The 12,958-nt window shown below is 47.5% G+C and overlaps 1 protein-coding gene across 13 annotated transcripts in view; it reads right to left on the reverse strand.

Annotated features, from left to right (window-relative positions):
• SLC41A3 (solute carrier family 41 member 3) overlaps positions 1-12,958 on the reverse strand; it is a 95,762-nt gene that overhangs the window by 31,861 nt on the left and 50,943 nt on the right. For 10 of the 13 annotated variants that reach the window (XM_029601341.1, XM_029601349.1, XM_029601343.1 and 7 more), the window contains 2 exons: positions 10,247-10,354; positions 9,035-9,106 (listed from right to left, as the gene is read on the reverse strand). In XM_029601341.1, the coding sequence (XP_029457201.1) occupies positions 9,035-9,106; positions 10,247-10,354 (180 nt within the window). Of the gene's footprint in view, positions 1-9,034; positions 9,107-10,246; positions 10,355-11,362; positions 11,381-12,719; positions 12,739-12,958 lie in introns of those variants that run through there. The other 3 variants (XM_029601354.1, XM_029601350.1, XM_029601351.1) reach the window with 3 other exon arrangements.

Below are 12,958 nucleotides of genomic sequence, written 5' to 3' on the forward strand. Positions count from 1 at the left end.
GATACCACCACATCAACCTAAAGAAGGGGAAAAAGATCTGTCTACTCTGACAAAGGTTAAAGCTTCACAATAGCCCTCCCTACCCTTAAATAGGCTTCAGGAGTACCCCATTCCCGATCCACCAGCTTTTTAACCGACTTATGATAAGGGAAAGCTTTCACTGGACCCCACAGCCCATCCAGGACCGGATCAGCCCCTTCCAGATCAGAGTCCTCCTGTGGAACCTTGACCCCGAGCTCCTCCAAAACATGAGGGATCAATGGCCCTAACTCCTCCTTGCAAAAATTCCGGACCACCTTCGGATCATCACCCTCAGAAACCTGAACTTTCTCAGGATCCTCTCCCAGATTCAAACTGACCGCATCAAGATCCACCATCAGGTCATGCGCCAGATGTACCTATGGAATCTCAGGAGCCTCATCAGAGTCATCTGAACTATCAACCGCAGCCCCACAAGACAGAACCACACTCAATAAGCACTGGACCAAAGAAGGCCATTTTCTTCGAAACTGAAGAGATTTGGAATCCAAATCCAAACCCTTGGAAGGCCGAGCCCAGTTCCCCAAGCCAGAAGCAGCTGCCTCCTGCTGAGCCAAATAGGCCTCATGCAATAGCAGCACAAAATCTGAGGAGAAAGGTTTGAGTGCACCAATGAAGGGCTGAGAAGAACCAGAGATCGGCAATATAGGACTGCCGTCCCCATTTACCCTCCCCTCCCGCTCCTCCCCCGAGTCCAAGCAAGCCAGGGAAAGCCTTGGAGCGAATCCCCCTCCGTTGGTGTGGCCCAGGCTGCATGGGCTCTCAAAATGGCCACCATTTCCGTGCCAACAAAAAAAGAATCATGAACTTGGCGCGAACTCCGCGGCGCAGGAGAAATCAGGGTGGGCGTCTGCCTCCTCCTTTTTGTGGCCCCTGGACCCTCAGACAGCCCCTTACCTGTGCCGAGCTACATGTGCGGCAAGCTGACCGGCGCACCATGCCTCTGACAGCAGGAATCTTACCTCGGCCCCGAAGCAACCACCAGCGCTGAACACAACAATGCAGAGCTCCCCCGCTGCCCAAAGCAGAAAAGGCAGAAAGCCGGCCAAGCACCAGCAGGCAAATTTCCTACTTGCTTTTCTTCTTTTTAAAACTTTATCCAAACAGTCAGAGTTGTCCAACAAGAAAAAAGAAAAAGGGACAGCTAGAAACCAGCTGTCCTGAGCCTGAAGCCAGCAACCTCGTGAAGGGGAGGGATCTGGGTAACCAGATTTACACCCCACAGATGCATGGACTGAGCATATAAAAGAATCACCAACCCCCAGCTCGTCCACCTCAACCAACAGGGATGGTCTCCCCAGGACCCAACACCCATTGAGAGGAAAGCTCGTAACCCTAGATTTGATCTTCTGACTGCAGAACTGCAGGTTTTGCACCATCTACCATCTGCTGGAGACAGAGAAATACTGAGGAACTGCAGGTGGTACACAGGGTTATGTAGCAGTATCAGTTTAAACTTTCTCTGTCTCCATCTGCTGGCACTGATGCAAAACCCAGGAGTCTGGACTGATCTGGGTACATACAGGGAACTTACAGCTCCTTTTTATGTGGGCAGGTTTTTGCAAGAAATAATGTAGGTGCAGAGATTTAAAACTGATGACTAGGCATGTACTTTTCCTCCCCTGACCTCAACATGCTCCTAGGAATGCCTCCACTTCACTGGGGGAGATTAATTTTCAGAAACCCAATGAATGTAAGTAAAATGCTCTGAAAATTGTCTCCAGATGTCCAGCGAAACAACAGCAATTTCCTTTTCATTATTGCTCTTATCACTGTCTTTGGAATTGTAAATATGCAGCTGACACGCACGAGGGTATAGAATTAAATAAAATACCATTTTAATGGGCTTATATTGAAGTTGTGCTGCTATTGATGCCCCAGCACACAGGATTACACTCTGAACAAGCCTCTGATTTCCCACTAGATGCCGTAGGTAGCTAGTGAGGGGCACCAGACTGAAACGAGTGCCTCCTCCTCGGTCTTGGAGGCACTTTCTCACAAGCACTGCTCGGCTTGATTGGCAGCACCCCATCAGACCCACCGCTGTCGCTAGTTCGGGGGTGGGGGAGGGGGGAGAGTGAGTGAATGAGCAAGCATATGTGTTTCAGATCCTGTGTGTGTATGTCTGAGAGTGAGATAGCATATATGTGAATGATTGAGGCCTGTATAAGTGAAAGAGAGTATGTCTGTGATTGAGAGCCTGTGTGTGAGAGAGAGCATGAATGGAAGTGTATGACTGAGAACCTGTATGTGTAAGTTTGTGATTGAAAACCTGTTTGTGTGAAAGAGTATGCGTGTGTGATTGAGATCATTTGTGTGTGAGAGAGATCATGTGTATGTATGATTAAGAGCCTGTGTGTATAAGTAAAAGAGAGACCATGTGTGTCTGTGTTTGATTGAGAGCTGGTTTAGGTGAGGGAGCATGTGAGTATGTGATTGAGAGCCTGTGTGTAAATGAGAGAAAGAGAGAGTGCATGTGAATGAGAGTCTGTGTGTGAGAGAAAAAGACAGCATGTATGTGTGCGATTGAAAGCCTGAGTGGGTAAGCATGAAAAGACAGACAGCATGTGTGTAAATGTGTAATTAAGAGCCTATATAAGTAAGAGAGAAAAAGCATGTGTACATGTGAGCTATTTAGAGCCAGTGTGAGAAAGAGAGGAGAAAGTTGCAAGCAAACCATCCCTCCTCCTGCTAATTCAAAACAATCTCAGGGCACCTGGATATCAAACATTCCCATGTATGCAGAGCAAAACATTTTTTGTATCCTTATTATTTTTCATTATTGGGCCTTTGTGTCTGCTATTTTGAAATATTTTATTGGTATCTAGAAATTTTTGATATGAGTCTTTAATTATTGGATATTCCATTCATCAGCTGTTTCGAAATAATCTGTTCTTTTTGTTAGTATAGTTTTGCTTCTATTGATTTTATATTTCTTGATTTGTTTTATAAGGACTGGTGAGGTTTCTCTTTTTCCTTTGTTACACTGCATACAGAGACCCTGGCTTGTTGCAGTTTCTAATTCAGTTTTTGTCTGCATGCTTCTAGTTATGCGTTTTGGTCTCTTTATTCTTTGTTAGGTGAGGGTCAGCACATGTGATTTAGATGAGGTTTTCTGCTGGCGTATAGTTTCTGTGTAGGGCTCTATAGTAGCCTGCTTGCTCCGTTTTCCTAATAGGAGGTGTATTGATGTCTTAAGGCCTGGTGTAATATTTTCAGTGTTGCCTTTTCTTAAGTAAGGTGTTTACTGTTTGAGTACTGGAAATTGGTGCTGTTTTGGTGTGGGATGTTTACTCTAGGAAAATTAGTTCTTACCTGATAATTTTCGTTCCTGTAGTACCATGAATCAGTCCAGACACCTGGGTTTTGCCTCCCCTCCAGCAGATGGAGACAGAGAAGTTTTAAAACAACCCTGCCCTATATACCAAGGTGCTACCCACAGTCCATCAGTATTAATCTGTGTCAAAGCAGAATGGACTAAAACCAAAACTATGTACACTAAATAAACTTTCCCATGGCTCAGTCAAACCCCCAACAGGGAACAGAACTTCCTGAACCATGAGAACCAGCGATCTGCAGATTACAATACAATTATAAAGAAATGGTGAACGAGCGGACTCTCCGATACTTTCGTGCATACACTGGGAGGGTTTCTGGACTGATCCGTGGTACTACAGGAACAAAAATTATCAATTAAGAACTAATTTTCCTTTCCCTGTATGTACCCAGATCAGTCCAGACACCTGGGATGTACCAGAGCTGACTTACCTAGGATGGGACCCGGAGAGAGCCATTCGGAGCACTCCTTCTCCAAATCCCCCGGACTCCGGGGCCTGAACAGTCAGTCTGTAATGCCTTGCAAAAGCGTGTAAAGACTTCCATGTAGCTGCTCTGCAAATCTCCTGGGGTGAGACTTGTTGGCACTCCGCCCAGGAAGCAGCTTGTAACCGGGTAGAATGGGCACGAAGGCCAACTGGCACCAGCTTACCATGCAGTAAATATGCAGAACTTATAGCTTCTTTCAGCCAATGGGCTACTGTAGCCTTAGATGCCATATTACCTCTTTTGGGACCACGCCACAAAACAAAGGTGGTCTGATACACGGAAGGAATTCATAACTTCCAGATATCTTAGCAGAGCTCTGCAGACATCTAATTTCCTCAAATCCTTAGCCACCAGATCCGATCGGTCCAAATCAGAAAAGGACGGAGGTTCTATTGACTGATTCAAATGAAAGGAAGAAACCACTTTCGGAAGAAAGGAAGGAACTGTACTTAAGGAGACGCCTGAATCCAAAATCCGTAGAAAAGGCTCCCTGCACGACAATGCCTGCAGCTCCGAAACACCTGATGGGCTGAAGAAATAGCTATCAGAAACATTACTTTCAGCGAGAGATCCTTCAACAGACAGGGCCTTGATGCAGAAGAGCTGCAGACTCCCGAAAACGGAATGGCTCCGCGGACATCAGATTGAGCAGATCCGCAAACTAGGGATGTCTCGGCCACTCTGGAGCCACTAGAACCACCTCCGTCAGATCGAGCTCTATACGCCAGATCACCTTGCCTATCAGAGGCAAGGGAGGAAACACGGAAGGTAGGACATTTGCCAGCCAGGGAAGTACCAGAGCATCGACGCTTTCGGCTCCTTTTTCTCTGCGGCAACTGTAGAAATGCGGGGCCTTGGCATTCTTGAATGTGGCCATCAGATCCATGCTTGGTCTGCCCCACGTGTCGCATATGAGCTGGAAGGCCTTGTTGGACAACTCCCATTCCCTGGGATCGAGACTGTGATGACTGAGGAAGTCTGCTTGTACGTTGTCCACTCCAGCTATGTGGGATGCTGCAATGCTTACGAGGTGCTGCTCTGCCCAGCTGATCAACTGCTGCACCTCCACTGCCACTGGTCGGCTCTTGGTTCCCCCTTGGCGATTGATATAGGCTACAGTGGTTGCATTGTCGGACAACACTCTGACTGACTTCCCCCGAAGGAGTGGAAGGAAGCTTGTAGGGCTACGCCACTGCCCTGGTCTCCAATCGGTTGATTGACCATTGAGATTCCTCTCGGGACCACTGTCCCTGAACTGACTGCCCCAGACAGACTGCTCCCCAACCTGAGAGGCTGGCATCCGTGGTGATCACTGTCCAGTCAGGCATCACCAAGGGAACTCCTTGCACCAAATGTTCTGAGACGAGTGACCAGTCGAGACTGCATCTCACTGAATCCGAAAGCAGAAGAGGCAGTTTAAACTGTTGGGAAACCGGATTCCATTGGGACAACAAAGCTGATTGTAAGGGATGCATGTGGGCAAAGGCCCAGGTCACCAACTCCAGAGTGGACGTCATGGATCCCAGGACTGTCAAGTAATCCTGCACCCTGGGGATCCATTTGGAGCTTAAGTCCCACACTTGTCCCTGCAACTTGACCACGCACTCTGCCATGAGGAATACTCTTCCCTGCTCCATATCGAACAGGGCTCCCAGAAACTCCAAGGATTGAGAGGGAGTCAAGTGACTCTTGGCAAGGTTGACCACCCAGTCGAATGATCGCAAGATCGGCAGCACTCTTTGGATGGCTGATCGACACAGGACCTCAGACTTCGCCTGAATCAACCAATCGTCAAGGTAAGGATGCATCAACAACCTCTCCCTCCAGAGTTGTGCTGCAACCACGACCATTATCTTGGTGAAAGTTCTGGGAGCAGTGGCAAGACCGAAAGGAAGAGCTCGAAACTGATAGTGAGGTCCCAGGGTGCAGAACCTGAGGAACTTCTGGTGAGCCGGTCTGATGCCAATATGGAGATATGCCTCTGTGAGATCCAGAGAAGCGTAAAACTCTTCTTCCTTACCGAGACGATGACCAACCGCAGGGTTTCCATCCAGAAACGAGGCACTCGAAGACACTTGTTGACCCGCTTTAGATCTAAGATGGGCCGGAACGTGCCTTCCTTTTTGGGGACTACGAAGTAAATGGAATAGCGTCCCCTCTGACGTTCCGTGGGCGGAACTGGTGTTATGGCTCCCAGGTCCAATAGGCGCTGCAGCGTACTTTGTACCGCCTCTCGCTTCTCTCGGTAAGCGCATGGGGATGAGAAACTTGTCCTGAGAGTGCCGTACAAAAACTAAAGCGTAACCTTGACTTATCACAGTGAGGACCCACTGGTCCGATGTCACCTTGGTCCATTCCTCGAAAAAGAACGATAGCCTGCCCCCCACTACCGGCACTGAGGAATGGACCCGCAGTATCTCATTGTGAGGACTTCGCTCCAGAGGCAGACTGGGGGTTATTGGGTCTGCCGAACCATCTGTTCCAAAAGGACTGAGACCATGACTGCTGTCTGCTTGAATCTGGGCGAAAGGACGACCCCATCAAACGAGCTGGATGAGGCCTCCTGTTACCTTGGAAACGAGACCGAGTCGCAAATGAACCCTTTGACTTGGGCCGATCCTCCGGCAACTTATGAACTTTGTTCTCTCCCAGAGATTGGATCATGTCCTTCAAGTCCTTGCCAAACAGCAACTTGCCCTTGAAGGGTAGCAAACTGAGCTGGGCCTTAGAGGAGACATCCACCGCCCAGTTCCGTGCAGAAGTCTGCATGCGGAGACCGCGGATACCATGGTCCTGGCCAATGTCCGCAATAGATCATACAGCGCATCGGCACTATAAGCAATTACCACCTCAAGTCGACCAGCTTGGAGAGCCTCACCCTTCGAAAGGTCAGCGTTTGCCTGGAGCTGCTGTGCCCAGCGAAGACCCGCACGCAGAGCAAAATTGCTGCACATTGCTGCTCGCACCCCTAGAGTTGACACCTCAAAGTTTTTCTTGAGCTGTAGGTCCAACTTCCTGTCCTGCAGGTCCTTGACAGCCGTCGCACCCATGACTGGGATGGTGTTTTCTTAGTGATGGCTGAGACCGCTGCATCCACCTTGGGAACTCGAAGAAGATCCAATGCCTCCTTTGGTAGGGAATATAGTTTATCCATTGCCTTACTGACTTTTAACCCCAAATCTGGAGTGTCCCATTCCCGGAACAATAGGTCCGTTGCTGAGAAGTGGAAAGGGAAAGAGGCAGTAGGCCCCCCTCAGGCCCAACAACACTGGGTCCATCACCCCCAATCGGGACTCTGCCAGATGGACCTCCAACCCTAGCTCCGCCAGGATGGCTGGAAGGAGCGGACCCAACTCCTCCTTTTTGAAAAGCCTGACCACCTTCGGATTGTTGCCTTCCAGATCTTCAAAACTTTGGTCTAAGCCCTGTTGTGGGTCCGCGTCCACATCTGCCCCCCGGGGGGGGGCTTGGAGGGTGGATCGGGCTCCGCTGACGACGAGGAGTCCGAGTCCGTCCCAGCCTGCACCGAGCGTAATGGCCGTTTACTCTTTTGAGACTCAGATCCCTTTTTTGACCTGGAGTGCTTCTGCACCTTCTGGTGCTGCGGCTGTTCTGGGATCTTTTCCCCCAAATGCTTCCTCCCCGCCTTCTTGGCTTTAAAGGCCTTGTGGAGAAGCAATACAAACTCTGAGGAAAAAGAAGACTCAGAGGAGGAATCAGCAACCGCCTCAGGGTTATCCTCAGGCACAGAAGAGGCTGGACTGGACGGTAGACCCCCTCCGGGGGGAACCAACTGCGGGGAAAAGGATGGTGGCAACAACCCCTTCCCCATCACGGCCCGCGCAGCCTCCCGTCCAGCATCCAACATGGCCACCATTCCCGCCATCGGGAACGGAGCATCTGAGGCTGTGCGACTCATCAGCAACCACGTGGTAGGCTGAAAAACCCAATTTCGACCCTCCCAGGGCAAAACGGAGGGGCCTTCACCTCCCGACAATCAACACACAGGTCCTCCCTCGATAACCGCGCGGCACAACGATCCCCGGAGCATCACAATCGCAGCAAAAATTAAACTGAGCAAAGCGACGAAAATAACCAAAAACGGCAGTGCAGTGAAGCGGGGGTCAGGAAAGGACAGGAGAGCCGGTGCACTGAAAAAAATAAAGAGACTCAGATATATTTTTTTTTTTTTTAAATAAACACTTGCCCGATTGCTGTCCTTGGTCCTGGTTCAGCTCCTGCTCCTACTCCCTCTGGGGTGAGTGAACCAGGTTCTCCGGTATCACTGCAGGGCTGCTTAACTCAGGTCCTCAACCCTTCCCAGCAGATGCCTCAACCAGGGAGGATGGTCCCCTCAGGACCTAGCAACCCCCTGGAAGACTGAATGAACCTGTGCTGTCTGAATAAGCTGCTTGGTAGGTTTTGTTTTGTTTTTTAAGACCTAGAAAAATTAAAGGAACAATCCCCTAACTTTCCTAACACTACCTGTCTCTATCCAATTATTCAATCAATCCTTTTTTTTTTTTTTTTTTACAATCAGAAGAGACTGTGGATTTTGCACCTTCACCATCTGCTGGAGACAGAGAAATACTGATGGACTGTAGGTGGCACCTTGGTATATAGGGCAGGGTTGTTTTAAAACTTCTCTGTCTCCATCTGCTGGAGGGGAGGCAAAACCCAGGTGTCTGGACTGATCGGGTACATACAGGGAATTATGCAATTTCTGTTCAGACAGAATACGTATCTTTCCCTTGTGTCATTCTTAACAATAAAAATAATACTGGGCCTTTATTTTTTATTTCCGCTGTGAATTGTAATGAGCAATGTGTCACACATGTGAGCATGGTCTGTCAAGTGTGTCATGATGGGAAAAAGGTTGAGAACCACTGGTGTGGAGGATCTGGGTTTAACCTCCCCCCCCCATCCCAATTCATGATCAGCTTGGGCATAGCATGGAGGTGGTGCATTCAGGCCTGTTCAGGGAAGGGAAAAGGCTGCTATGACTGAGGTGCCTCCTGATGGCCAACAAGGGGCTCTGAGAGTATGCTTCTCCATTGGCCGTTCTAGGGCCAATCAGGGTTCCAGAGCTACCCAGGCATGCTGACTGGGGAACTGGGATCAAAGAAGTAAGGTATAAAGGGAAAATTTTAAATAAAAAACGTCCACCCACCTGAATCAGAGCAAGGTTACAGGTAGCCAGTTTCCACTGTTCCTTGGTATCATCCATCTGCCCAGTATTTGCCTAGAAGCAAATAGAAGACAAAGTGTTTTCAACAGACCCAGAGAAGGCTGAGGTCCCTGCAGGTAGCGTTTTCTCCTGTTTATTATACTAGCAGCCTTAGTATTATAATTTCTTGTTTAGCCTTCCAGATAGGTGTCTAAGAGAATTTGTGGCAGCTTCCCCGGAAAAGAAAAACTTTCCAGCTCCCCTATGTGCCACTCCCCTACTCCTATGGCCCAAAGACAAGGCTGCATTGAACTTACCAACTGTAAGACCATTGGACAGTGGCTTACTTTCATTTTAAAAATAAGAAAAATCTCAACATCCCAGGAAAGGTTAAAGCTGGACAAAGGGGAAAAAAATGTAAAAAGCCTGCAAGACATTTTTCAGAATTTCAAAAACCACATCTTTGGCCTGAAGCTTTAAATACCTGCAACTCTGGAAGGGAAAAACAAAAATCCACCGGGAAAAAAAAATACATTGTAGGACTTTTAAGCAATCCTTACATTTAGCCCAGAGTTTGTATAATAAAATCCCTCCTGGGGAGTCTCGGCAGACTTCCAGGTTCTCCCCACCCCTGAACACGTGCCATCATATGTATGTAGAAAAGTTTGTTGACTCCTGAGTGTTTATGAAATGAGCGCTAATGTACTGTTATCCAATGGTTATTGAGCCTAAGTGGTGATCACAGAGCTACGACAAAGGTAAAAATACTAGGGATGTGAATCGTTTTTCTAACGAATTGAAATATCGTACGACATTTCTAAATTTGTTAATATATCGGGTAAAAAAAGAAACGATCACTTTTCCCCCCAAATTTTCATAAAAATCGTTTTTCACTAAAAAAAAAAATGGGGATCCATGGGAAAACGAGATTTTCCTGCGGTTAGACGAACCCGAAAGCGGGGACAATTGGGCACCCGATTCACATCCCTAAAATATACTATACGGTTTAGAATAGCCCAGGTGTTGAATAGAAGGGGATACAGACGAAAGGAAATGGTCAGCAGTCACAGACATGGGTAAGATATTTTTGGCAATGCTATTGCTTTTGGTGAACCGATTAACAATGAATTAACAGAAAAGTCACAGCAAACCTGGACGCCCCTCCATTCCCCTTTCAGGTACTGCAGAGCAGTGGGGTCTGCGCTTCACACTTACAGCGGTGGAAAGTCTGGATGCCAGGGTCATTTCCAGGTTTCCTTTGAGGCCCACTAGAGCAGGAACCAGAATAAACACTTCTGTTATGGTCTTAAACACATCCCAGTGCTACAGGGAAAGGAACAGAAAATGGAGAGAACTTAACCCTGTTGGTGAGGCAGACTTGTGGCAAAGTAATACCCGCCTGAACGTGCAACACTTGTGCTGGTATTCACTAGATGTGCAAAAGAACCATGAAAAAAGTAGCAGCCAGCATCAGTGAGAGTATTGGTGGAAGCGATCAAAATTAGCAAATTCTACAACGAGGTCCACATTCAAAAGATTTATTCAAGTAAAATTGACTTTTACTTGTATAAATCTGGCCCTTTAAAAATTCCCCCCTTTCTTCCACATATTCATAAAAGGTTTTGTGCGGACAAAGTTACCTGACAGAAAGGAGGCGGGGTAGGAGGCAGAGCTAGAGCAGGCTGATATATTTAGCCTGATAGTGCAACATGGAACACTTTCCAGCTAAATTTGTGCAGACAAGCAGGTCTGCACAAATAGCAGGGCCTAACGTAATCCGGACAGCTGACCCGCTCGGCAGGGTTTTTGAATAAGGGGCTCAGTGTGGATAACATGAACTGCTGTCCAATAACAGACCTGACGCTATTGCTCCCTATAGCTGATATACCCTGGTGGGAGAGCAGCAGGGGAAAATTGCATGAGATTTAGGGCACAAACATATATTTATACATGTACCCACACTCCAGTAATGCACCACATAAAATCTGACTGCATTACTGATTTATCAAAGGTCTTATCAAAGAACTGGAGGAAACCTTTGATAACTCAGGCCTTCACACTATCTCTGCACAATGTCACCCCATACTGTTCATTCCTCTCATCTTTTCAGACACTGTCATGAAACAAAGGCCAGATGGCCCAAACAGGCAGGAAATGGCTGCATGCAGATTTCTAATGTGCAGTAGCTGTAGTGAATGCTAGCATAAAAAGCATATCCCCAGTACACGACTCTGCGGAATATTTCACCAATGCACGCTTTGAGAAGGCAAATGTGCCCTCACTGTGCAATCTATTTTACTACACAGTCATCCAAGACATTTCAATTTGTACCATTAAAGACTGGATCCTCCATCTTTATCTCCTGCTGCATATCCATCATACCGCTTTATATCACATCTGTCCCAAATCTGAAATAATGACCAGTGGCTCCTCTACTCACATCCCACCAGTTCAAGGACAGGACAGTCAGAGGTCGATATTCAGTGACACTTAGTCAGTTAACTTCTGACTTACAGGCTGATACAGTACAGTGCACTCCAGTAGAGCGCACTGTTAACCCACGTTTGGACGCTTGTTTTCAACACGCTAGCTTTACCCCTTATTCAGTAAGAGGTAACAGCGCGTCGAAAACGCGCATCCAACCCCCCAAAACTAATAGCGCCCACAACATGCAAATGCACTTCGATTGCCCTATTAGTTATTCCCGCGCGATTCACTAAGTAAAATGTGCAGCCAAGCCGCACATTTTACTTTCAGAAATTAACGCCTACCCAAAGGTAGGCGTTATTTTCTGCTGGCACCGGGAAAGTGTACATAAAAGCAATAAAACTGCTTTTCTGTACACCCTCCAACTTAATATCATGGCGATATTAAGTCGGAGGTCCCAAAGTAAAAAATAATTAAAATTTAAAAAAAAATTTTAAATCGGCCCATGGCTCGCGGGTTGAAAACCGGACGCTCAATTTTGCTGGCGTCCGGTTTCCGAACCCGTGGCTGTCAGCAGGTTTGAGAACCGATGCCGGCAAAATTGAGCGCCTGCTGTCAAACCCGCTGACAGCCGCCGCTCCTGCCAAAAAAGAGGCGCTAGGGACACGCTAGTGTCCCTAGTGCCTCTTTTTACCGTGGGCCCTAATTTGAATATTTTTTTTGATGAATCGCGCGCACAGGAGTGTGGCCTGTGTGCGCGCCAGGAGAGCAGGCGCTTGCCATTCTCCCACGAACTTTACTGTATCGGCTTGTTAGTCAGCTAAGTTGCACTATATGAATATTTAGCTGCACTGAGCAGCCCCCACTTAGTCAGATAAGTCTAGAATAGATATTTGGATGCCCTATAGTTAGCTGGATAAACTTTATCTGGCTAACTGTAAGATAGCCAAGGATATTCTGTGGCACGGATGTGCTGCTGAATATCTATGTCAAATTAGCCAGTTAACTTGTTCAGCCTGATAGCATTTGAATCAGGACTTCTAAATGACCTGCAGCTCTTCCATCCACATCCCACCCTTCTAAGGTCTGGTTGTCCAATCATCTGCATCTCTTCTACCCAAATCTCACACTTCCAAGGATAGGAAATTCAATAATCAGGGGCTCCTCTACCCATATTCCACTCTTCCAAGCCCAGGACGTCCAGTGATCTGCATCTCCTCTACCCAAATCCCATCTTTCAAATTTTTCTCCTTCTCATCACCTTGAAAAGTTACACTTCATGGAGAGTTTGTTCTGAGCTGCTGCCAACTTCTTACATGTAAGTGACAACTTTTCTCAGCCTGCAAGTTCTTGGATCGCAAGCGTCACCTGTGTAATTATAGTTACATATGCGGGTCACTTATCTGCGCACTGCAGAAACTATTCACCACAGCTCTGCTGGATCCCAACTCTCTGCTTGTCTTTGGTCTGTTGAGGGTGGGGGATTTGGAATGCATCTAA

Source organism: Rhinatrema bivittatum, chromosome 4 (genome assembly GCF_901001135.1).
Source record: "Rhinatrema bivittatum chromosome 4, aRhiBiv1.1, whole genome shotgun sequence".
In the NCBI taxonomy this organism is placed as follows: domain Eukaryota; kingdom Metazoa; phylum Chordata; class Amphibia; order Gymnophiona; family Rhinatrematidae; genus Rhinatrema; species Rhinatrema bivittatum.